General features: G+C 36.0%; 1 protein-coding gene across 2 annotated transcripts in view; it reads right to left on the reverse strand.

Moving 5' to 3' along the window:
• Positions 1-27,985, reverse strand: part of Stxbp6 (syntaxin binding protein 6) — a 294,011-nt gene that overhangs the window by 60,639 nt on the left and 205,387 nt on the right. For both annotated transcript variants that reach the window (XM_003464759.5, XM_063246316.1), the window contains 2 exons: positions 15,241-15,371; positions 14,101-14,266 (listed from right to left, as the gene is read on the reverse strand). In XM_003464759.5, coding sequence (XP_003464807.1) covers positions 14,101-14,266; positions 15,241-15,371 — 297 coding nt within the window. The remainder of the gene's footprint in view (positions 1-14,100; positions 14,267-15,240; positions 15,372-27,985) is intronic.

Below are 27,985 nucleotides of genomic sequence, written 5' to 3' on the forward strand. Positions count from 1 at the left end.
AAGTTCTGTAAGGTCCTCAGTGTAGATTTTATTGGTTTTGTTCTGTACTGTTTTGATCAATTCTATTATACCTGATGATATAGACAACTCAGTTTAAAAATAGCAAGTTGTACAATGGTAACCACTTTTGATCACCTGGTATTCTATTTTTGCATCACATGCTATGCCCACCCTTCTGTTCTAACTGACTCTGTTTTACTTATTCACATTTGGTTTTATTCTCTTCAAAAAAGTAATAAGAACCGCGAGAGTAATAAACCCTAAAAGTCTAATTGTTACTGTAAAAACGAGAGGAAAGTAAGGTGGACTAAGGGATATAACCGCAGGTAAGTTCGAGTGTGTAGGATGAAAAACCATATAACCGGGCTTTCGTTGGATCATTGAACGGAACTGTCTCCAATTTCACTATGTGAATGTTCACTTTATATGCTTTAATTTAGTTAGATGGACAACTGTTTCTGGGAAGATAATATGTAACCTATTACTGGTGATTTTGTACTGTATGAATTTTTTTCTAGAAATACTGTATTATTTGTACCCTTTTACTACATTGTTTTTTTTTATGTCCTTTCTTTTTTTCTCTCTCTCTCTTTAAATAAAATAAAAAGAAATCATCCAATAACAAATGATGGTGGGGCTGTGGTGAAAAGGGAACACTTCTCCACTGTTGATGGGAGTGTAGACTGGTGCAATCACTGTGGAAATCAGTGTGGAGATTGCTCAAAAAGTTAGCACTAGAAGTTCTATTTGACCCAGATGGGTTTTTTTTTTTTCTGAAAGAATTAAAAGCATCATGCCACAGCAATACATACACACCAATGTTTATAGCAGCATAGTTTGTAATAGCCAAATCCTAGGACAGCCCAAATACCAATGAACTGGTGAATGGATAAAGAAGTTGTGGGTTTTTTTCTATAATGCAGGCCATTAAAAAGGATAAATTTTAGACATTTCTAGCTAAGCAAATGCACTTTGAGGGCATACTTTTAAGTGAAATAAGCCAGAAATATATGTATAAATACCACATTGTTTCTCTGGTGTGAGAAACTAAATCTGTAAATAAAGACCAAAATGCATACTAGATACTGTGAAATAGGAAGAAAATGTTCAAATAGAAAGGGGAATGAAGGATGGGCAAGGGGGAAAATTTAAAAACCTGATAAGAAAAAAAGGAAGAAACCTAAACAAAGTTTTTGTAAATAAGGAAGGCAACGAGGGGTTGAAAGTGGATGGAAGAATGGGGAAAAATGAATAAAGTTGTGTCACGTACAGGTACACATTCCCTAGGATGCAATTCCATACATAATGCAATCAGTATGTATGTCTAGAATGTACCAATAAACTTAATTAATTAATTAAAAAACGTGAAATCAGGATAACCTTCCATGTTTGCTTTCTTTCCAGTAAGAGATAGAAAACAGTGCAACATCGCAACACAGACAACAATGCCGTGAAAGATGAGCCAGCACTTTCAGCCAAACCATGCCATGGAGTTTTCCAAAGGACTCAAGAGAGGCCAGTCACTTTACCAAGAACGTTATTAGATTAGTCAAAGAGGAAGCCCAGAATTTTAAAGTGACATCTTCCTGTTAGATTTCTTTATTCTCAATTCTTTGGATACTAGGCTTATTTATTACTCTTCTCTTATGAACAAGAGGTTTTAGCTCCTTGAGTGCCCTTGGGAATCTATAGTAAGCATCTTTTGTTCTTGACAGGAAAATAATCCTCAAAAACAAAGCCAGGCATCCATGGTCAGATTCGAACTTTCTTCCCAGTGCAAAATTCATCAGGAATCAGATATCCTGTTACAAACTGCTTTAGTGGAATTCTTACATTCCTTACTACTACTAATTTGCATTTTACAGCATTATTTTATGTAGTCACAATAAGACATTAATCCTGAAAGTTGGGCACTCATACTTTAGCACTTTTCTGATACTTTTCATATATTTTCATCTTTTAATTACCAATCCATCATGCATTTGAGATGTTCATCTTGAATTCTCTGGAAAACACTGTAATTATTTGGCTATTTTAAAGCCTGTCTATATAACAATAAAACAGTCTTATTTTCTATGTTTTTATGGTTAGCTACAATCTGAAAGAATGGATGTACATAAAGTTTGCCAGACAAAAATACATTTAGTAACACCTGAATTCCAGAAAAATATTGGGTGATTTTTTTTTAACTTAACCTTTTAGTAACTTTTATTTTTCGTATAAACATATTCCATATAATATATCCTTTATTTTTATTAGTCAAATCTTGGAAGCTTAATGCTACTGCTTCATGCAATAGACCTAATTGTGGGTAGATATGTTCTAGGTAAAAGAGTAGGAAATAAGCAGTTACAAGTTTCACTATCCAGATTTCAAACAACTATTTATGTTAAATTTAATGATTTCCTGTAATGTTCAGAAACAACAGTGATAGAGTGAGGGGAGCTACTTCATGCATCCCTTGACTAATGCTTTTAGAAATACGACATTTCTGTGTAAGTTCTCAGATAGTTTGCTCAAGTTCCTTAGCTCTGTTTTAGGAAAGGAATAGATACAATTAACATCATTCTAATCCTGAAGATTGTAATCAGACCTATTGTCCAAAAGGTATCTGGAGTGGGTTTCACAGAAGCAGGAGTAAATCATTAAATAATCTCTTTTAGTTATTATTCTTGAGAATTTACAGCTTATTTTCACTAAAATTTCATGTAATTTTCAGTTTTGGTTTTTATGCTACAGCAGGATAGAAGCTTTTAAATGCTAATTAACTAGTGATAGTATATTTATTTACCTATGCAAAATAACAAAAACAAGGACAATGAAGCAAAATTTTTATAAAAATGAGATTTCTAATTGAAGAAACTGCATCTTTATTATCAGGGATTAAAGATATTTATCTTTTAAGTGCTAAATTTTCAGCTATTATAGTTACATTACACCTGGATTTTTAAAATGTTCTTCCTTGAAAAATTGGTTAACAAATTTATTCCTCGAAGATCCTTTAAAAAATTGTATTTGTCTGTGCATTTAAAACTTTTGGCATATTTTATGTCTGTTTTAGAAATACCACTAAGTTCTTCCCAATATTGAGCAAGTTTATTCTGATTCTTATGTCTCCACATTTGGTAGTGTAACAAGACCTGAAATCAAGGAAGTATTCTAGACTGAAGATATATTGTTGGAAAAAGTGTATTTCCATTCTCTTATAAAGTTCAGGAATCAGGCTTCAGGTCTTTCCTAGTAGAAGATTTGAATTATGTGCTCTGAACTTTGTATTACTTGATATATTTTGAATACCATTGTTTTGGTAAGTCAGCAATAACATATGCACTCTACAAATGTCAAACATCAAATGCAACACATTCAGCATTCTATAAAACCATGGCAAACAACTCACCATCCTAGACATCTGAAATGTCTATAATACAGCTCAGATACTGTCCACTTGGAAAAAAGAATTGTTTTCAATTCTTATATCAAACATGGACTAGGAAATACCACTAGGAAAGCTCAAAAATATTTCTCTCTTCTTCATAAGAGAAGGCTTTGGTAATTATTCTGGAAGAAATTATATAACATGAATATGCATAGTATAATTTCCACTTTAAAAAATAGAATATTTAAGCATACATGGGTACTTTCTGTTTAAAACATTAGAACAACTTGATTTAACTTTCAAAAATTTACTTTAATACTCATAGCACACTTTCAAGTGGTATCTGTACTGTTCACAATACAGAACAAGCACAGGAAGGGTGACTATAAAGAGTTTAGAGAAAGTCACAGAGATACCAAAGGCCAGGATAAGTAAACCCAGTCTGCACTATCTTCATTATACCAAGCCTTTGTTTCATTCTAAAAGCAGGGATGACTCTTACCTATTTCAGATTATTTAAGCGTGGGTCAGAAAAAATATGTTCATAATCCTTGTCAACCCATTAAATGATACTTTGGAAGTGCCCTTGATTTGGTTCAAGATCTTAATGGAGAGACATGATTCAAAAGAAATGAATGCACAGACTCAACATCTGGGAGAGGATGACTGGCCAGACCCCGCCAGCTGTTTCACAATAAGCATTTTAGTGTAGATTACAGCCAATAAGCAATGAAAAAAACTCTGCATCTGTGACCCAGTTTCTCCTTAGTTACTAGTCATTTATATCATGCACAGAATTGGATGGAATCTAAAAAAACAGTCCTTGGTTACGTCAGGTTTTTTTTTCACTTAAAAGCATTTATCTTTCATTCATGATGTGGGAACAAGATGAAACTAAATGACTGAATCAAGAAATATGAAAAAGCTCATGTACACATGACTAGGAGTGTCACCCTAAGTTAGAACAACAAATCTATGAAATTTCCAAATGCTGGAATGGCATGATCCTAACAGTGCTCAGCCAGCATCAGATGGTACTATCAGTGGGCTGTATGGTAACATAAATACACTTGTGCTTGACACAATAGCACCCTGGGTTGGTGGGAACCAAGTAATAAAAGCAAAAAATTCCCGCAAATTGGGCTTTACTAATTTTAAATTTCTTTCGTTGGTTTTTGAGACATGGTCTCGTTATGTAGCACATGAACTCACTATGTAGACTTGGCTTCCAACTCACTGTCCTGCGTAAGCCTCCCAAGCACAGGGATTATAAACTCGCATTGCTGTGCCCATCTTAGATATTTTTACTACTCTATTACTGGTGTATGTTTCTGCTCTTATTCTTAACTTGTTCTTTGCACACAAAGTTTTTATAAGGCACATTATTTTTTACTTTCCCCTCTTTTTTTTTTTTTTGATAGTCCTAGGGATTGAACCTAGAATATTGCACATCCTGGACAAACACTACCACTGAGTTATAATCTCAGCCCTAAAGAGCAAGTCTTAAATGAAATAGACTGTTTAGGAAAAAAAAAATGTATTAGCTTCCATGAGGAAAATGGAGTTATGAAAAAATAAATTGTAAGTCTGTGATTTTGACTGTGCATATGTGTGTGTGTGACAGAGAGAGAGAGAGAGAGAGAGAGAGAGAGAGAGAGAGAGAGAGAGATAAACAGTCAGAAAGACAGAGACACAAAGACACAGAAAGAGAGAGAGACAGAAAGACTATGCATGCCTAAATATACAGAAGTTTGATTAGTGGAACTAAAATGAGACATGATTTTATTCTTGAGAAGCAATTTGTTTTAATGTGTTTCTACTCAGAGAATGTAGAAGAACATGAGGTTTATTTCCCATGAAGCCTTTCTTCATTGATAAAAAAAAATAATTAAAATGAAAAGAAGACATAAAGCAATTATGCCAAATATTATAAATTCCTTTAAAGCACCTTATTAATAAATTAGTATTAAGAATGATCATATCAATCACTCCCTCCCTCCATAAGAACCCAGTTAGAAATCATTTTTAAAAAAGTATTTGTTCTCTCACTTCATACTACTCACACCTGGGACATTTACAAGGTGACATATCTGCACACTTCACTAAGGGATGACCTTGTATTGTTGGAAGAAAAATAAAATACAAAGTCACATTGTGATTGAATCTTTAGATTCTGTCCACCCCAGGGGAATCTAGAGTAAAGCCATTTGGGTTTCCTTTCTGGCATACAAATGAGCAGGGGCAAACAAAGGCCAGCCTGGGATAAAGGAAACATCAGAGACATCTGTGTCCCCAGAATTCTAATAGCACTTTGAAGTGTGGGCTTTATAGCATCACCTGAAGAGCTGTCTGAGAAAGGGCAGTGCTTGTGAAATACCCTTCCCTGCTGCTGCAAATCTTTGGTACTTTAAAATAGCCTGCTTCATGGAGAAACAATCTACCACATTCCAGACTCTGAAGATAGCTAACATTGAAATAAAACTATCTAGATTAACTGTTGAAATGAGAAAGAGCTTATTTCATCCTGTCTGTATCTGGCAAATGCTAGCCCTTTTTACAAAAGCGGCTGAATTACAACTTTGTCCTTAGGAAATGTGCTATACTGCTTACATATGAAGTTCACCAGAGAAGTTACATTGGTGAAGGCGCCTACTTGGTGGCTGGGTCTCTACAGATAGCTCCAAGTCCAGTGTGTGGACAGCGATGAATAAAAGCTTGGTTGTATCAATAAAGAAATGTGCAAAACAGGGTCTCAAAAACTAGTAAGAGGATGTACTAAAGGATGACACATAAAATAGGTAGAAGATTAAGAGGTTACTGAATGAGTTAGCCAGGTAGTTTGGGTTTAGCATTCATGAAGAATGTTAGGATATGCCTCAGTTTCTACTCACCTTAAAGAATAAATTATTTTCCCTGCAAGCAATTTATATCATTTATTGACCAAAAACAAAACCAAAAAATTAGGTGTAAAGAACTTACTTTGTGGGTTTCAAAACTTTTAAAGATTGCTATAAGGTTCAGAGCACAAGTTGAACAAACTTAATCTGGAAACGTGCAAACCAAAATGCTTCAGAAAATGTTTTGAATGCTGACATGATACAAGTGAGAAAACACAGGCTCACCACACAATTTATGTTGTGTCTCCAAGGGAAAAAAGACTCCAAGCTTCTTCAGCTCCAATACACAAAATTTGTTTCACATACAAAATTATAAAAATATCGGATGAAATTAACTTCAGGTTATGTGTATAAAGTGCATATGAAACATAAATGGATTTTGTTTTTAGACTTGGGTTCCATGTCTCATAAACCTTGCAATATTCCAGAATTCAGAAACTGAAGTCAGAGCACTTCTTGTTCCAAGCATTTCCAGTAAAGGATTTTTAACCTTCATTATGCACAGAAATCACAGAGCAACAGAAGTCACTGCAAAAGGGTAGCATAAATAAAATAACAACATGAGAGTCATGTGGCAATTGTTCATATTTGACTAAGAATAATGGAGTATGTAGAACAACAAAGTCTCCCTTGGGACCCTGAATTAATATGAAATGTCCATTATCTAAACTGATGCTCTTTTGGAAGCAGACCATGTTTCTTTGAAATGAATTAGCTGAAAGTAAGTACGTTCTCTGGAGTCAAAGGCTCAATAACAAATGTGTTAACACAAATATAATATTGTACCATCATCTCTGCTTACAATAAATACAGACAATAAAGACTACGCTATCAAAAGAAGTACATCTGACCCATGTGAACCAGCAACTTCACTTTCAGGAAGTGATTCATGATACCGTCCTACATTTCAGCAGCCAGAACTTGTTCCACACATCTGTCTTCAGTCTCCTCAAGTTGTTAGCAGTTTAAGGAGCCAGAAAACTATACATTAGCTTTAAATTTTTGAAAGGTGACTGATGTTTAGTGAACTAAAAGAGAGGAGAATGGAGGTTAGAAATGATCTTGATAACTCTGTCCTAGCTTATTGATTTTTAACAATCCAAAGATGCTGTGAGATGCATGACAGAAAGCCAGCACTTTTCCCTGTACACTTCATTAGAGCATCCTGTCCTATTTCAGTTTATGAGGGCCTTCAATTAGCCCTAAAGAATTTATTATTTACTTTCCTTCATCCTAAATTAGCAATAGAAGAGCTCAGCTTTCCAAACTGTCCTGAAGAGATATGTTAGTGAGTTTTCATCACTGAAGAAAATAAAGATGGATAGGTTTATTTTGGCTCATTGTTTCAGTCTATAGTTAATAGCTACATGGCAGAAGCATTATGACAGAAAAGCATGATGGAGAGAAGCTGCTCATTTTATGGAAGTCATGGGACAGAGAGGGCAAGATGGTTCAGGAAGCCGACAGAGGCAGAGTCAGAGGGAATGGACCAGTGACAACGTATGTCCTCAAGTTCATTCCTTCATGAAACACTCCAACTAGATCCCACCTCTTAAATTTGTGTAATGTTCCCAAAAGGTCATAAAATTAGGGTGAGGGTCAATAGATTAATCCATTAATGAAATAATGATCTAAGTCCTATTTCTGAACAAAGGGATATATTTAGATCTAACCATAGAAGGAAGGAAGGAAGGAAATATCAAATTTTGGAGAAAAGAACTTCAAACCTGCCAGGGTCCATTTTACTTCTATTTAATTGATCTTCTCTAAGATAAAAAGAAAAATATAATGCCATGGGATATACACAATCAAAAAATGTAAGAGTAGAGGTACATGGGATCACAGATATTTCAATGGCAATCTTACACTGAATTGATAATAAGGAAATGTTGCTTGGTGGGAAGAGAGATTTGCTTTTAGTCCTTTGACCTTGAAAAAGTCATTCAAAACTGCAGGGCCTGTTTTCCCAGTGACAGGCTAGATCAGATACAAAGCACCCAAGAGGCCTTGTGAATGGCCAGGACTACATAATATTTCCCAGGTTTTCATTTATGTAATATATAGAAGTTATGGGAAATAAAAACAAAAGGCAAAAGTGAGATGACTTTTAAAGGCCCTTGATGACTCGACTTGATGGTTCTTAAGACAAAGAAAAATAAGTGTTATTATCCTAATAATATACCTATGATATAACAAGAAAAAAGTTAGAACTATCCATTATTTCTAGTCTTCTCCTTCCTTTAAAGCTGGGACTGTGCTGGCTACAATATTTCTAACAATTCCTGAACAGCTACAGGGGGCACTATTTATTAAAAGACACTGCAAATGGTGTTTCCTAGAATATGCCATCAGTATCTCTACAATAAATTCTTTCAGAGCTGACTGAATCTGTTGTTGGAATCTTATCTCTACTAACTAGCATCATAACCTTCAGCAAGTTATTTAATAATCTCCCTGATTCTGTTTCTTCCTTCTCTGTAAAATGGAGATAATGAAGTGCTTTTTCAAAGGTGGTTTTAAAAACTAAGATAACATTAAAGTATGGGGGAGGCAGCATACAAATACCAACATTAGTGCTCTAAAATCACAAAACTCAAATTTTACAGTATGCGTTGTATTTAGTCCTTATGGCCCAAGTGTAACAAATACTTAATGATTCTGTGAAATTAGAAATGGATTTCTTTTGCAGTATATGGGGCAGTTATGTAGAAGTTGAAGGAGTCAGAATCTAGTGATCCCCAAAACACATTATTTTTAAGTGTCAGAAGTGGAATAATTGGAAAAAAGAAGACTAATCAGCGTATTAATTCCTTAGGGTATGTAAGTACAACTGTTGCCAAGGCTAAGCAACTATTTAAAAAAGACAATTGCATTCATAAGACATGCGCTGTCAATAAATTGCAACATGGTTACTATTAGCTTTCTTCTTTTCCCTTCTTAGAAATCCAGGACCAGTCTATATTTAACTGCACTAAACTCTTTGTTTAATTTCTTAAGAAACAATAAACCCATACAATAAAATACTAACTTAAGAATTACATATACTAAAAATGCTAGAACTAAAAGAGGCTAAAGATACTATTTCCTCTAGCATCCATATGTTACATTTGGGAAACTGGTCCAGTGAAGATGAAACAAAAACAAAGAAAACAAAACGAAACAACAAAATCACATGTCTGTAGTCACAATAGGAAAAACTAATTCTGGTAATTTATCTCATTAACTTACCCTTTTTTCTAGCTATAGGAAAGCAATCTTTAGTGTTCTCCAATTACATAATTTAACATTATGAGTTTCCACCTCAACTCTGCACCATTTGAAGTTCATCAGGTAATGGAAATCTCTGAGGCACTGGGTCAATGACTCACAGAAACAGCTGGATATGACTTGTGGAAAGCTCTGAGGATATCCAAGAATGTTAATAAGGAACATGTTAGAAGTACTCAAGTCCCTATGGTACTGGGTTGGCATCCTAAGATCATTCTGTTCTTAGGATGGACCATGAAGTGGAATGCACAGGAAGGCTCTTTTTCCAAGAGCATTAAAAACATCAAATCAGGAGCAGATTCACCTCTGCCTGCCAGCTGTTGCCACCAGAAGGCTCTTTCCTGCAAGCAGTCAGCATGGGCAGAGAGAGCCAGCAGATTCAACTCTGCCTGCCAGCCACTGCTGTTAGGCTCCTGCCTGCGGGTAGTCAGTGTGGACAGAGAGAGCCAGACAGATCCACCTCCCCCTGCCAGGCACCACCACCAGAAGGCTCCTTCCTGTAGGCAGCTAGTGTGGGCAGAGAGAGCCAGCAGATCTGCTTCAGCCTGCCACATGCTACCACTGGAAGACTCCTTCCTGCCGGCAGCCAGCAGGAGCAGGGACACACAGTCAGGCAAGCCCCATGCATTTGTAGGCCACCATTGGAGGCCCTTGGTTCCTTCAGGCAGCCATCACCAACTGGGAGAATCAGGCAAACACACCCCTATATGCCTGCCACCATCACAGGAGTCTCAGTATAGACATGCAGGCTGAGAAACAACCCCACCTACATGCATACCTGGTCATTGAGGGATGCTCCAGTGTAGCTGTACAAGTCTGGAGAAGCCTGCCCCACACCCTGCTACCTCCATATAAATCTGGGGTCAAGGATCCCAGGTGCCTATCCAATTCCCCCTAATCACGGAAGGGCAGCCAAAGTGCAAAGTGTCTGAGGCTGCACAATCAGCTTGTTGGGAGGAACCCAGAAGCACGTGAAAACAAAGGAGCAAAAGGCAATGTCAGACCTCCAGCCCACACAGAACAAGTCTGAGAGATATAGTCATGGAAGAAAATGGAAGTCACACACCTGAAATCTCTGAGAGGATAATAACTTAAGTAAAGAAACTTCGTGAAGTTGCAAAGGCAATAAAATCAGAAATAATGTCTCAGGTAAAGTAGACATCACAAACATAATGACAGAATTGCTCAACTTATCTAAAGAAGACACAGGTTTTAAAAAAAGAGGAGCATAGGAAAATAATAGAAATCTTGAATGAACAATATAGAAAGGAATTACAATGCATGAAACAGATTCAAAGAGATATCCAGGAAATTAAAAAGTCAATCAAAAGCTGGTAAAACCATTTGAAAGAGACTGAAGATAGATTTTCAGACTTGAAGATAGGATTGCAGCTAGTGACTGTGAAAAGTAAGATCTCTTAAAAATAACAAAGAATCAGGAGATAATAATTCAACAGCTAGAACATGATACAAAGAAGCATAATCTAAGAGTGATATGTATCAGTGAAAAAGCAGTGAACAGCAGGAAGACAGCATTGCAGAGAGAAACCAATGTATGCTGGTTGTAACTATTAATGTAGATGGCCTTCAATTACCAATAAAAAGAAACACAGGGAGAGTGGTTCAAGAAACAAGACCCACAGATACACTGTACACAAGAAACACATTTAACTGGAAAGGAAATTCATAGACTAAAATCTATGAATCATGTGACAGGAGATCAGAACAAAAGTAAGGGTAAACTTCTCATCAACCAGAAAGTTACACAGTTATAAACTAGAATAATCTTGAGGCTCTTGTAGATAAATGGATGCACTGGAGATCATTTTCATGTTTCAAGTTTCAGTTTGAACTCATATGCATGAACCCTAGCATAAGAAACAGAAGGAGTTAATGAGATCTAAAAGTAAAATAGTTACTGTAAGAGTGATAGGGAAAACACCCAGGAGTGAAAAGTGCTCACTACTGTTAATTTCTTATTGTCTTGTCTTGAACTCTTACACTGTTTTCACAGTTTTGTTAGGTTTGCCTTTGTTCTGTCTTGTTTTGTTAGATTTTACTCTGTCGGATGGTAGCGGTAGCTATTTTGAACATCATGGAATGCATTATGTTAATCATAGTTGGTTTCCTATTATCTTGTTTTGAAGTCTTATAATGCTTTCATTCATTTCTTTAATTGCTTTTTTTGTTTGATTTTATTATTTGTGATGGTATGAACAGTTATTCTGAAGAAAACAATACATTATGGCAGGCATTGATGATTTACTATCATCTTGTTTTGAAGTCGTATCATGTTTGAATTCTTTTGTTTTGATTGGTTCTATTCTGCTGTGTTTTAAGTTTATTATGTGTGGCAGTATAGACAACTTTTTTGAAGAAAATGAGATACTATAGTAACCATTGTTGTTTTCCTATTATCTGGTTTTGAAGTCCTGTAATGCTTTTATTGATTTGATTGGTTTTATACTATTCTGTTATGTTTGATATTATTGTGTGTGAAGGTATGGTCAACTATTTAAAAGAAAGCAAGAGACATTATGGTAGCCACTGTTGATATACTATTGTCTTGCTTTGAAGTTGTATGTTGTTTGCATTGTTCTGTACTGATTTGCTTTGTTCTGCTCTGTTTTGTTTTGATTTATTTTCTTTAAAATAAAAAAATTAAAACCACCAAACATCAAATCCATAATGGCAAAGTAATTTTAGAGATGCTATTCATGTAAATTACTGCTCACACTGACAATGAGAAAAAATGTTTCTTGGTAGAAACTTAAGATCAAGAAAGTAACTAACATTAGACTAGAAAAGAATATTCCATCCAATAAAACATGAGAAAATTCTAGCCAAATCTCTGGCCAACTTTTTAATCACTGAAAAGAACCACAAGTGCTCCTATGCCAGGTGTCCTTCAAATCTTTACCAAATTTTTAAAGCTGAAGTTTCAAAGTAGGTTTTTTTTTTGAAGATCAGTGGTGACATGGACAAACCAGAGAGCCAAATCTCAATGTATTTTAGAAATAACTCAGTTTAATATTTTCTTTAGTGTAAAAAATCTGTTTTGTACCATACATTGTTTCACTTTGAAGTAAATACACACAACTAATCACCTCCTGTTTTTCTGAGACTAAATTAAGAAGCTATAATAAAAGCCTGAGAATGACTTTTCAAGGTTCTTAAAATGTAAAATAATTTCACAAACAATAATGAAGAACTGCACAATACCTTCTCCATCCAAGGTCTAGCAGACTAGGTTTAGCAAAGCAACAGTGTGCACATTGGTACTGCATTCTATCTCATATTAATATAAAAGAGAAGATACAATGTTTCTAATGTAACCTTGGTTAAAAGTTTGCTTAAGTTAAAGTCAGTGCATTTAAAAAATGTATTTGAAAAACAAGAAAATAGGCAAGCAAAAAGACCAATGATATAAAAACATCTTCCCTACTTAGAGTGATTGGCAAGGCTTTTATACTTTTAGCAATTTAAAGTACCTAAAAAGATTTTCCAAAAGTGTAAAAATCATTATGGTGCCCATGATGGTCCCCACTGTATTACACAGGTTTTTACTACTCATTCTAACTGATCTCTGAGCGTCACGTAAGGATAAACTTGAGACTGGCAGTTATTTGAAATAAAGGGACAGCATTTGACATTTTTATATTAGTATTTATAAAATATCTTTAGAAATAATAGGAAAAAGTAACCCGGAAAACAGTGCTCTGCAATGACATTATTAAAAAGGTAGTAATGAAACCAAACTGAAAGATTTTTCTAGTAAAGTGGTAGAATTGTTCGCACAGGACAAGTAATATCAGCTAAATGACTACTTCTTATTAAAAAAAACTACCTTTCCCCTGTGAGTGAAAACATGCCACTGTGTCTAGACTTAGCATACAAGTAACTTCCTAGAATGGTTGCAATGCTGTCTAGTTTTAAACATTTTGATTTTTTGTTTCTAACTATGTTACTGAATATTTTTTTTCTATTTTATTTTTTAGTTTTAAGACACCCTGATATTATTTCATATATTTATTTTTTATTTTAAAAACTAAACTAAACCAAAAAAGAATAGAAACAATACATAATTTTTAAAAATAGTAGGGAATTAACAATAGTTAATATATTGCATAATGTTATCTTAGAAGCAGCTATTTCAATTAGAAGAGTTAGGCATGAAAAATGATCAAATAAAGTACAAACTGTTCTTTTTGATTAACCTACAGTTATAAGTAGTATAGTTATCTATTTTGTGTGTATATATGTATATACACGCACACATATATATGTATACTTACACACATACAAACTTTCCCCTTCTTTTCTCCTTTTCCCATCCCAGTTGTTCTTTCCTCTTGAGTACTTTTTTTCCCTTTCATTTTCACAATATCTGCTGTACATTTTGGCTCTTACTATTCTTTTAGTTTTTTTTTTTTTTTTTTTTTACACTAGGGAGACAATTTACACATGTAAGTTTGATTGATCTACACATGTAAATTTGATTCATTTCACTTATGGGTTTAAAGAAAGAAAATGACTAATACCTTAGAAATGTTCACTTACCTCCCATAATTTTGGACTGGCAGTTAATAAACTCTGGCTTCCTGTCTGTGAGGTACCTCTGGCAGGTGTGGTGAAGGATCTGGAAGAAGGTACACTTCTCTGAGGCTGTGCTGGCTACCCACTGGTCAAAAGCATTTTCAAACAACAAATCAAATTCTGCAGAATCCTGGAAAAGATATTGAAATAAATACTAATTTCAATCTATTGAAAGTACTACATCCAGCTTTTCCCATTGAAATGTGCATAAACACTGAACGACAATGGTAACAGTAAAGCTCAATTTAAAAATTTGTTTATCAGGAAAACTCCAAATATTACAGTATTTATAGGTGTCCTTTGGAGGCTAGAAAGAAGTTAAGACAGCTTAACTGCATTAGAATTCATACCGTGCATTATCTTTCCGAGTACTTAGAAAAAAAGATTCATTGACATTCTTAGCAATGACTATTAATCTTGCCTCATAGAAAAAGATTCCTTTTTATTATTGAAGTATATGATAATGATTTACATTTTATTTTTCCTCATCATTGAATTGGTGATGATGATCCTGAGAGGGAGGGAGCAAAGAGGAGAGACAGAGAGCGAGAGAGAGACAGAGACAGAGACACAGAGACAGAGATGCAGAGAGAGACAGAGAGTCAGAGAGAAAGAGAGAGAAAAAGAGAGAAAGGCAGAAAACCCAAAAGGGAATGAGGGATTGGTTTCTTCAAATTGATAACTACATTTTAAAATGTCTTTCTTATAAAATCCAATAGAATTCTAACACATGATTTTTAAGATGTCATTAATTTACTTGATTTTTGGTAGAATGATCTTCATTAGTGGCATTGAAGGATAAATGAATCTCTCATGAATACGGTGTTTTAATATTAACAACAATGCACATGGTTATCTGAACCCTGACTTTTGTTGATAAACATTATTGGAGGCAGTATTTTGTCCATATACATCACCTTAGGTTCCTTTATCAAACATAATTAAAAGATTTGTAATTTTCTGTAGGAAGAAAACAGGCATCATATAACTAAAATAAAGAAATAGCCTCAAGTATGATTCAAAGAACCACCATCACTACCAAGGTCAATCAGAGAGTCATCTTGTGAAGAAAATTCTTTGTTCAGCATTGGATAATTCACTCACCCGATTAGGATCGATACCATTGACCTGGCGAAGCTGCTCCAGCATCCACTGTGATCTCCGAACGAATGACGTGGAACCTTCAAACTGCTTGACCTTTGTGATAGATGCCTGTGTGGGTTTCTTGTTTGTCACTGTCAAGAAATGATCCATCAGATTAGTGGGCTTGCAGGTTGGTTTACTTCCTCTCTCAATACCTACTGTGCATATGCCCGTAAAAGAGAGCAGGAGAGTGGGAAAATATGAATTAATTAATTAATTAATTAATCAATGTGTGCCGCTGGTGAGGGGTGAGTGAATACAAAAGAAATAAAATCACAATATATCTTCTCAAGCAGTTTATACGATTACTGCGAGAGCTGCTGCTTTAAGTCTTCATCCAATTGAATGACTTAACTGAACGAATAATACCCAAGCATCTTTAAAGAAACTATAAGTGATAAATTACATATTGTAGGGAAAGAAGCATAGTAGGCTGACAGGCATCAGAAAGGAAATATTAAAAAGGATGAATGTTAAAGGAAATTAAAGTTCCTTCTTCCTCAAGGACTGCCAGTGACTGTTTCCAGTTTTACAATCCAGTGTAAGTACTCAGTGATAATCAATAATCCCTTACCCCAAACACATAAACAAACAAATATTTTAAAATGAACTATTTGACTTTGCAAGGTTATGCAGTTTGTTATCTAGTTTACATTTGATTATGGATGTATTTGGCATCGTGGGCACATATCCCACATACTAATTCTGGTCACCATTATACCTGTAAGACAAGGATAACGGGGTAGCCCCAGGTAGTAGCACCTCTCAAATACCAGGAGAGAAGCATCTGTACATTTCTATGTTTACTTACTTTGTGACTTAAAGACTCAAGGATGGTGAGAGAGTAAATTAGGGTCTTAAAAGGGCCTTCCTCAAAGCTCCTCGTGAGTCCTGGACGTGCAGTTCGTGTGATTAAAGAGCAGTGATCACATGAAAGAACTAGGGGAAATAGAATGCACCACTAGAGACAAAGGATTCAGTTCTAGTCACTGCCTTATGGAAGAGTAGGCCTCTACTGCATATTATTTCTTTGTTTTTAGTAACTATATAGATGCTCAGCAGATGGGAAAAGAACTCTTGTGGGATGAGGAACAGAAGGCACTTGCTCCAGTCATCTTTGGTGATAACAAAACTATGGTTCATGCATTCGATAGCTGATTCACAGCTTTGGTGGCTGGGGTCACTGCAATTGGAGAGCAGAGACCAAAAAAAGAAAAGGAAAGGTAGCCACTCTGCTCTTACAGATGGTGTTACCTTGTAATCTCAGCCCTGAAGACTGTCTTTATGACCAGCACAATCTTCTTTCATTCCTAATCAGAATGCAGAAAACAAAAAAAAAAAAAAAAAAAAAAAAACACAAATACCCTCAAAAATATTAGTGCTTTAGATTCTTGCCCATCGTTTTGGTTGTATTTGGTTAAAAGCCTCCAATGTCTAACATCAGTTATACTTACTTTTTTGGTTAAAAGTTATCATCCCTTTCATATCTATGATCAGAGGATATTTTTGTCTCCTATCACAAACAGTCGCTCTTCCCAGGCTTGGGGATAACCATTCCTCTAAATAAGGCAGCCAGTCTTACCAATGTGGTCAGGGCTCTGTCTATTTAATTTGATTCATTTACTTTTGTGTCTTCTATGACACAAGGGGGAGATCTATTAGGTGTCTCTGGTAGTTGTATCCTGCTCTTGTGTTTTCATGTTAAAGGAAACAACATACCTGGAATATATGCAGGCCCTAAAATGTGCTCAAAAGATTAAAGAATACTTTTCAATAACAGGAAAACATGTGTTCCTGTATTAGACACACACCCCTAAACACACAAAGACGATTTCCTCCCATTTATGTAAATCATATGACATTTAAGTATCCTGGGAAACCTGAAGGTTTTCCTCCCAACTTTAGTTAAAGATATATTAACTACTATGTTTATTTCTGGTCCATTTGTTTCCAAGTAGTTCACAGCATTATAAAAGCTCAAACACAATGCAGAATCACTGTACATGCCTGCTATGTTTAAGATTCACAATGCAGGAAGACAAATTCCATTGGAAGTTAGTCATTGAAATGAGTCAGACAGGAACCCCACCCACAATGATGAAAGTCCACACACAGAATTTCTCAATAGCTGGCACACTGTAAAGTGATCATTTTAAATGGAGATGGTTAAAAGTCTATTCATTTCTGCCTTTTTTTTTTCTCTCTATTAGTTTATTCCTTGCCTAGCTCTTAGAGTCTGGCTAGTTTTCCTGGGCACTGAGCCCAGTTTGGTTAATTTTTGTTTATTGTTATTATCTCCAACATCAATTTTCTATTTTGAAGTGGTGCCTTAAAATTACATTATTACATACACATTATAAAGAATTAGATAAAGACTTTTTCTTTCTGATGTCAAAACACTTCCATTAATGTACTATGCCTAGAATTTTTGGGTATCATATCTAAAGAAAACTAATTCAATACCTCCTTTGTTTGATATTTTTGGGACCCATGGTTGATAAAAAATAATCACTCAAATTCCAGGTGTTTAGTGAAAAACTAATTTACCTTTGTTTCTGAGAGAAAGCTCATTCAAAGTACATCATAGAAAATGTAGTCTAATCACCTAGATCAGTGATGTCATTGGGTTGTATATCCATCTATTCTCCTATTATATATTTCCAAATTCATTATTCTTAATAACTTTAAATGCTAGATAACCAAGGTATTTGTGTTATGCTCTCAACAATGACATGGTAAAGATATATACCCACAGGCATAGAATAGGGAAAGGGTGAGCATAACACTCCCAGGAACACTTCCGGGTACTCAGAATCAGCCCATTCCCCTGGGCACTCTGACCTCATATCACAATCATGTGAGAGTACAGTATCTACAGTAAATACACTGAGTTGTGTGAGAAGGTGTGGCCACAGCATCCATATTTTAAATCTTCCCAGTGAGTTGGAGGCATACTGATTGCTGGAAACCATTGAACTTTTATATGTTTACTCTTTCACCAAACATTTTTGGAAAATTTAGGTTTTGACATCAATTTGAACTTTGAGGAACCTGATTCTGAATCAAGAACTTGGAATGTGGGGAGGAGAGACTTATACAGCAAATTAACAAAGTATAACAAGAGGATAGACAGTTTGGAAGTAATCTGAGATACTGACATGTGAGTTTTATGGACCAAAATAAAGTCAAGGAAACTCAGGGAGGCTTCTTGAAGCAGCTACATTTCAGGCAACACATCATCAACTCTAATGTGTGTTTCTAGGATTTTCCCCAACCTGGTGTATTTGACTGGCTTGTCCATCCAAACCTAAACACAAAGGACTAAAGTATCATTTTAAAAAGTCAGTGTATTCCAAAAGCATTTAGAATAAAATGCAAGTCCTCAAGTATGACCTGCAAAGCCTGGGTGACCTAGCTTTTATTATCTTTCCTAGCTCATCTCATTCTATTCTCCTTTTTGTCTATTGAGCACTAGTCACATTTTGCTCATGGAAAAGAGCAATTCTTTCCACTTCAGACTCTGCACATGCTGTTCCCTTTATAGAAATAGTTTTTTTTTCTGTTATTTTCTCATAGTAGTCTCCTGTTCATTACTTAGATTTCAGATTACAAGTCAACTTCATTGAAAAACATTTTTGTAATCACTGTCTTCAAGTAAATTCACCTGGCATGCTATTTCCTTCACTGACCAAGGTTCATTTCAAAAACAGGTTCATTTTGGCCTAGATAAAATATTAGATATTTGATTCTCTTGGGTGAAAAACAATAACCAGACAGGTATCATGTCTCCCAGTGAAGAAACATAATGTGAAACGAATTCCTACACAAATGTTCTAAAGTATTTTTCAATAGTTTGTGATATAGTGTCCCCAAAATAGACATAATGTTTTTTAAAACAGCATTTGTGGGAAGCCCTGTAATCGGCTACCACTTTATATCTGCAGGCTGCACCACCTTAACTCCCTCTAGGAGTTAAGTTTGGTAGTTAAGCAGCACCTTGCTTAGCTTGGTTGGGCTATTCAGGATTATGCTTAGGAGCCCACACATGGGAAATCTGAAAATTTAATAACCTTCAATCTTGCCAGTGTTGCTAAGTTACCTGCTGACACTTAGAACCCAACTCCCTCCTCCCCAATACCCTGTATATTTGTTACTTTTTCCTTGAATAAATGAGACTTGATCAGACTTCTGTCTTGTCTCATTCTTTGCGTCTCTTGGTCTCTTGTCCCCTTTCATCCCCTCTCCCCATCTCCTCTAGGGTCTCCGTGGACTTACCCGCAGGCTGGGACAAGTGGCGCCCCAACGTGGGACTCAAGAACAGAGGACTTCGCGAGGTACATGTTCATGGACCCAAAGTAGAAAAAGGAAAAGAAAATAGAAGACCTGGCGATGTGGGAGCCTGCCACACCACTGAACCTCGGTAAGCAAATAGCGATTATGGGACAAGAAATTAGCCAGCATGAGGTTTTTATTGAAAGTTTAGCAAAGACTTTAAAGACGCGAAGAGTATAGGAAAAAATTAAGCAATTGTCCATTAGGCCTTAATAAACTTTTATCTCAGGAGCAAAAGGACCCGGTAATTGCTAATGCCCAATCCCCTCCAGGCTTAGCACACTGCAGGACCACCCTGCACCAGGTGGCCAGCGCAGACAAAGCCCTTAGCTGCGCCCTAGCTGTGTGCCCTCCTCCATACTGTAACAGCGGTATGGCTCCCATTTCAGTGTGTTTAACTTTTGATGCTAGGAAGAAATTAAGAGACCAAATTGAACTTTTACAGATTAAACTGAAAAAAGAATGTCAGGATTTGATAGCTCAATTAAAAGGCTAAAAATAGAAAGGTCTAATATGAATAGTGAAACAAACCCCAGAGTTTCCTCAGAGCTTCTCCCATTCAGCGACCTGCCCTGAGGGGCATGATTTCTAATTTACCCACTCCCCAGCCTGACCCAATATTAAAGCTAGATAATATGGAGGCTTTCCCTGTGACAGAAAACACAGAGGCAGAGGGGGGAGTTTTCCACCACAACTCTGGTTTCCATTTCAAACTGAATAGAGAATTAAAAACAGTGGTTGCACAGTAGGGAGACACAGCTGCATATACTCTTGCTATCTTGGATTCTTTGGCTGACGGCTGGCTCACACCTACAGATTGGTAAGGATTGGCCCGAGCAACTTTATCCGGTGGGGATTATCTTTTGTGGAAATCAAAATATATAGAAAACTGCAAAGAGACTGCCAGGCGCAAATACACAAGCCCGCAATGGGTGGGACCTTGATATGTTAATAGGGGAGACAGAGAGGCCCAAAAGCAATTTAACTCAGCGCTTTTCGCTCATATTTAAACAGAAGCTACTTGAGCATGGAGAAAACTGGCTACAAAGGGTGATAGGAGTTCCTCTCTCACAAGCATTAAGCAAGGGCTGGGGCTTTAGCTTAGTGGCCTAAACAGCTGCCAGCCAAGCACAAGGTTGTGAGTTCAGTCCCCAGGGCCAAGGATTTAGCTCACTGGCACAAGTGCCTGCCTGAAAATGAAAGGCTGTGAGTTTAATCCCTGGTACCACTGACATTAACAGCAAGGCCTTGCTATGGCTACTGCCTTGCAAGGGTGCACAGTTAAATAATTCTTATCTCAAAAGCATAAACAAAACTGTTTTACCTGTGGAAAAACTAGTCATTTTACAAAAGAACTGCAAAAAAGGACTCCGAAGATAAAATATCTTAATATTAATCATATAATAGGCATAATTGTAAGGGCACACCTGTTGATAAAATAAAAAAAAGGGGAATGGTATCCACAAAGAAGACACCTAAAAATATTCTATCTCATGCCTTATTAATTCTTAATTTTTAAAATTTGGATGCTGCTGGACAATCAGCAGCCACCTGTTTTTAGCATACTGAAACACAAAAACAATTTGCCTTGGTACTATGGAGAGACCCCCTGACTAACTCATGGCATGGTCCAGACCCAGTCCTTATCTGGGGATGAGGATCAGTATGCATATAGAGATGAAATCTGCAAGATGGCTACCAGAACAATTGGTTAAACAAATAGATCAAATGCAGCAAATAGAGAATAATGTTACAGATGACTCCAGGGTCAAAAATGACCCCTGAGAGATTTTTTGTAGCTCTTGTTTTTCAGATGATGGGACTGACAGCCTGGATCCTGTCTCTTGGGATATGATAAGTTGATAGCTTTTGTCAAACAACAGGTGGATGGCATAAAAATGCAACCTATACAGGTCCATTACCACAGGCTTAAAATGGCTGACAGAGAAAATTACATGAAGCATGCAAAACTGTGTTATGATAATGCTTTGTGAAAGCATGCTGCCTGCTCCATTTCTCTTGCCTTGGTGCGATAGACTGGATAGCACAGACAGACAACTGGGCCTCACATGGGAGGCCAACCTCCACCTAAGACAGGAACTGGGTCTCTCACTGCCCTGCCTTCCAATGTCAGGTAAGGCTAGGTTGGCCCCCCAGTGAAGGGCCCTGATCCAACACAGGCACAGTCTCCTCAAGGATGGAGCCTCTTATATTGTAAAGTAAAGGGGGACCTGTAGGAAGCCCTGTAATTGGCTGCCACCTTATATCTGCAGGCTGCACCACCTTAACTCCCTCTAGGAGTTAAGTTTGGTAGTTATTTCAGCACCTTGCCTAGCTTGTTTGGCCTGGCCTATTCAGGAATTACTCTAATCAGCCCGCCTTATGAGCCTGTGTGGGAAATTTGAAAATTTGATTTAACCTATGACCCTTAGTCTTTTTTTTTTTTTATCGGTACCAGGGATCAAATGAACATCCACCTACTTGCAAGGCAGGTACTTATGCTGCTGAGCTAAATCCCCAGCCCTGACCCTCAGTCTTGCCACTGCTGCTAAGTTACCTGCTGACATCTCAGAACCAAACTCCTTCCTCCCCAATATCCTATACATTTGTTACTTTTTCGTTGAATAAATGAGACTTGATTGGACTTCTGTCTTGTCTCCATTCTTTGTGTCTCTTGTCCCCCTTCATCCCCTCTCCCCCTCTAGGGGCTCCATGGACTTACCCGCAGGCCGGCACAAACATTCAAATTTAAAGAAAATCTTTTCATAGATTTCAATTTTCTTTCTCAAGACTGAAAATATCTCTTTGATAGATATAGAATTATTGCCATCATCTTCCCAATATTTCACAGAAAAGCAAACTGAGGCCCAGAAAGAGCTTGCTTGCTATTTTCATACTGCTAACAGGAAAATCGCACCTGAAATGATTAACTTCCAACCCATCGTTCTTTCTACTATACATTTTTTGCTTCAGTGTCGAACATCACATTTTATTGGGCATGGGATCCTCACTAAGTAAGAATTAACTGAATCATTTCTTTTTGATAATGATACTACTGCTGTGATTTTTATAGTTTCCTGAACTGTAATTTCCTAATATTCCCCCTTTAAATAAACTTTTTCACTTAGGTTAACGAAAGACAAGATATATTTATGTCATAAATACATATGTAGCTTTTCCTGCCTTAAATAGAAAATTATAATACATTTAAGGATTTGGCATCTGAGGTTTACTATTTGGTAAATTGGGTGATTAGCAAGTAAAGACAGGTGTGAAAGACTATGACAACACAAAATTTCTCTTACATGTGCTAAAACATCTTAACTGGAAATGTATATCTAGCACTGCTGTGTTGCCCATACTGGGACTCACTTGATCAGTCAAGTTGATGGGTTATCCAAGCTCAGTGCTTCCAGATCCTTCACTCCTTTTCTCAGTAGTTACTACCTCCTGTACTCACTTCAGAGGCAAGCAAAAGCACAGAGGCGGTCAAACCCAGGATGTTTTGCTCTAAAACATCTTGAAAAGAAAATGTGGTTTTCATGGATTTATGCTACCTACTTGGCCATTATGTAGACTTGATCCTATATCTCAACAATAGAGAAGCAACGATACAAACTATTAGGTACAGAATATAATTATTAACATAACTCAAGTGCTGGAACACCTCCATTTCATGAATTAGTAGTCTAAATATGTCTTTTTAAATATGCACCTCCATGATACATTTTACAAAAGTAAAATCAGACATAGGGGTCTCATTTTATTAACCTTGACTGTACCAAGTAGGAGAATTCTATTGCATTACAAATCAAGAAGCCAGCCAACAGCAAGGCATACCTAACCAAACAGAGCATCATCATACCAAACAAGTTTGCAGTAAGTCAGGAAGGTAGAATGAGTGGACAGGAGAACAAAGACTGATGAGGAAAGGAAAATCAGAAATGTATGATTTTTGCATATGATGCAAAACAGGAGAGTAGATCATACTCTTCAAATGATTCTGAGGCAGATCCTCCATTTCAAGGTCCAGTGGTTGAGACTCATGTTTCTTTCAAAATGCACATTCTTTTTCTTACAATTTTCACTATTTATAGCATTATCTCTCAACTATTCCTGAAAGGAAATTCAGTTTCTCCTAAGTTGCTATCTAAACCCTAAAACATTATTTTAAAGGAAGTAAACAACTACCATATAAACAAAATGATTACCCACCACCATTATATCCCTTTTATTGTAATGCCTCAATTCACAAACTTAATTCTTTCCATGACCCTTGAAACTGAATTAGACAAGAGCTGAATCAAGTTCAATGGTTAGGTTCAATGTTGACCTTATGGGGAAATTTGATTTGATTTGTGACCAGAAACATGGAAAAAATTAAGTTCATGAACTGGGGTACCACTCATATCTCATATTTCATTGATACTGTACATTTACTAGCATTTAAACAAATCCTCTTTTATACATTGAACTTAAATCATCATGTAACTTCATGGTCAAACCAAGAACTATAAAAAAAGCAAATATGCTAAAGAACAATCAAATCTACATTACAGCTTGATGTAATGGCTAGAGCAGCTAAAATGCAGAATTTACCACACCTACATATGTAAGATACCTTAAAATGTTATCATGCATAGCCCTATGGGGAAGTGAAGGGCAAGGTTGTGGCAGCCTTAGCTCCTGGCTTAGCAGGAGCCTAAAGGCCAGGCATTTTGATTTCAAGACAGTTAAAGGGAAACAAAAACATTGGGGGCAAGAAAAACATTCACAATGATTCTTAATAATGCTGTTCTTAGGTTAATTAATGAAGGAAAGTTGGGGGGGTTGGGTGAGAAAGAAACAGGCTCAGAGACATCCTCTGCAATATGGATCCAGGAAGTAATGGCAAAACTGAAGATGGTTTCTGAGTGCTGATGTGCTGTGGAAACAGGACAAAGTGAGAAATAATTATTTGGAACGTAGTTCCTTAGTGGTCTTCTAAAACTAATGCATCATAATTCTAGCTGAATTTCATAATATGCATGATAAATACACAGTAGGTCTGAGGCTGCATCAGCAATTTCATCAGGTAAGACAGCTGAATTTTTAAAAGCTTAAAAGCCAAAAATATCCAGATCATTACCCCAAATGCTTCCAGAATAGGGAGATATCATCCCTGCTTTAATTAGTGGGAAATGGAGCATGGTATTTTCTCTATGGAACTGATTTTGTTTCTTTAGGTATTTTTCAAAGTGTGCTAGAATTTCAGGACATAGTAAATATTTAGATTTCATAGGCTACATAACTAAAGGTCCCAAAACAGACTGATTCCTGAAATGACCAGACTTGTCTTTGGAGTCCTACTCTCTCCTTTCTTTATACATTTCCCATTTTAGGTCCTGACAGCTTTCTGGACAGATTCTTGAGAGGACCCAAATGGGTTGACAAGATGTTCTTCAATTTGCATGTTTAAAAGAAGAATTCTTTTATTAATTCAAAGGAAAAACAACACAAATTATGGCATTTTATTTCCAAGTACCAAGTAGGGGACAGATATAGGATGTGCTCAAATACTCCCTGAACCCTTAGTCCTAAAAGGAAGGAAGGCTTAAAATCAGTTCACAATTTTTATCCATTCAACAAGTTACCTATTTGGTGTTACTAATTCCTAGGTATCCAACTACATTATATTCTCATTTTCCTACTGGAGAAAGAAGAGGAGGAAAAGGAGTTGTTGTTGCTGATGATGACACAATGTAGGGAAGAATTCTCCAAAGGGACATCAGATAAGAGTAATTTGCATTGAAAACTTCCTTTATAAAGAACCATAGGTAAGTTCTTAATCAGTAGGAGGTAAGAAATATCTTGCATCAAGCAAAACAAAATCATGAATATATATTGATTTTTATTTTGAAGGAGTAGTCTAGTTTTTGATGTATGTTGAGGAATAGCACAAGTAGTCTTAAAGTACTAAATCTTAAGTCTGAAATTAGGAAGCTTAACCTCACAAGGCTAGTTTCCTATTGGTGTCTCCAGACTTGGACAATGATGTTGTCTGTTCTACAAACTAATGCTCAGCATTTGTTCCGGGCAGATTTCTTGATGACAGCAACTCTTTCTAGAGTGAGATGGAAACTCAGTGTTCTGTTAATTTGCATTTTTCAAATGGTCAATGATGTTGAGCATTTTCCATATGTATATGTATATGTATGATATATGTGTGAATAAATGGGTGGCTTTTCAACAAATGAAAAAGAGTTCCCATGCCTATCAGAAGGCACGAATGTTATAGTTTGTGTCTGGATGTCCCTCCTCCCCTCCAAAAAAAAAAAAAAAGCTTCATGTAGTCATGGTGAATGGAATTTTTATAGGTGGCTAAATGTAGAGTTTGTGACTGATGGTCCAATGATGGGATTAAGGGTGTGACTGCTACACTTCTCCTAGTTTGGGTAGCCTTTATACAATATAAGGGACAGAAAAAGCTTTCTCTCTCTCTGTTGTTTGCTTTTGCTGTTTTCTGCCCTCATGAATTGTTGCCCCTCTGCCATGTGCCACCCTGCCTTGGAGCCAGCCAATTATGGACTGAAACCTCTACAAACTATGATCTAAATAAACCTTTCCTCCTTTAATTTTGGGTGTCTGGTATTTTGTGTCAGCAATGAGAGAAAAGTAACTAAGGCATATGAAGAAACCAAAAACTTATTTCTAGTTAAATTTTTCAGTTTCAAAATGAGTCACAGTTTTAAGGGATTTGAGTGATTTCTTTACTGCAAAGACAGATATCAGAGAGCTATAAGTATGTGGACAGAAAAAAAAAAAAAAAAAAAAAACCCAAGAACCTATAGAAAGATCAAGAGAATAGAAGGAGAAAATCTTGGGGATTAAAACCTCATACAGCAATTTCATTTTTGGCAACCTTATTCTATCAGTATCTCTCTTCTTTTTTTCAAAAATAATTTTAGGGCTGGGGATTAAGCTTAGTGGAAGAAGTGCCTGCCTGGCAAGTGTGAAGTTGTGTGTTCAATCCATGGTACAAAAAAACATTATCAGTACATTTTTTACCTACATAATGATAAATTCATCATAGGGAATTTGTATCTGTACATAATATATCTTAATTCTTTTCCTCTCTATTCCCTTCCCTTCCCTTCAATCCTTGCCTTCTCCATTTACAAAACTTTATTTCCATTGTTTTTCTTCCATTCTTTTATTTTTTATTCCCATTCCCTTCCTTTCCTTCCTCATTCTCCTCATTGTTCACCTTCCCATTTGAACATTTTCTTTCTATTTTCTAATGTCTCTCATCCCATTTTGGTTCTTATTTATGTTTAGGTTTTTCTCACATAACAGAAACAATGTGACATTTAAACACGTGTATCTAATTTATTTCAATTAAAATTACATCATTAAAGTTCATCTATTTACCTGAAATATCTCATTTATACTTCTTTATGGCAGAAAAATGATTTTACCAATTTACACTACCATCAACAGTAGAGAAGGGTTCTTTCTTCCCTACAGCTTTGTCAGCCTTTGTTAGTACATTATTTCTTGATGGTAATCATTTTTTCTAGAATGAGATGGGATCTCAGTACTGTGTTAATTTGTAAATCTTGAACGGCCAGTGATGTTGAACATTTTTATGTGTTTATTTGCTGTTTGCACTTCTTCAGCTGACAAAATGTTTATTCATTTCACATGCCCATTTTTGTATTTGGTCTTTAAATCTGGGAGGTCTAATTTTTTTGAGTGATTTATATATTCTAGATATTGAATATTCCTTTGAGGAATATATAAACATCTCTCTTAAGTAACACTGATTTATCTCAGCTTCTCCACGAACATATCTGGCTTGAGATTCATTCAGCAACCCAAGATTTTCCATCGTGTTTAATTTTTAACTTCCTTAGAAAATTTCTTTAGGCTTTCAAAGAAAATCAGTTTACCCTCATGTTGGGTTGTAGCAAAACAGACCATAAAATAAATTATAAAATCAGTTTAATATTTCTTATGCAACTTTAAATTTTCCATATAAAGTTTATAACATGTCTGATTCCTATAAGTATGAAACAATTAGGTCCAGACCAAGGAAATAAATGCTTAGAGTGGTGACAACTGTATAATTTCTAAAGGAGATTAAATTCAATATGAACTACTGTAATACACAAGGTAACACATGGGGTTACCTACAATGTTGCTATATTCTTGCTTGCTTAATTCTGAAAAAAAGATGTAAACATCATTTTTTATCTTTTCTTAGGAGGGATTAACAAACAGTCTCAAAAAATAAAGACATCAAGGAAGCACTAACTTATTCAAGAATAAAATAAATTTTGGGGGATAAAATTGTGAAGCAGATTCCTTTAATGTTATACTTTCTTTTGGCTTT

The sequence above is a fragment of the Cavia porcellus genome, unplaced genomic scaffold, assembly GCF_034190915.1.
Source record: "Cavia porcellus strain 051 isolate PalLab524CR breed Dunkin Hartley unplaced genomic scaffold, mCavPor4.1 scaffold_1, whole genome shotgun sequence".
NCBI lineage: Eukaryota > Metazoa > Chordata > Mammalia > Rodentia > Caviidae > Cavia > Cavia porcellus.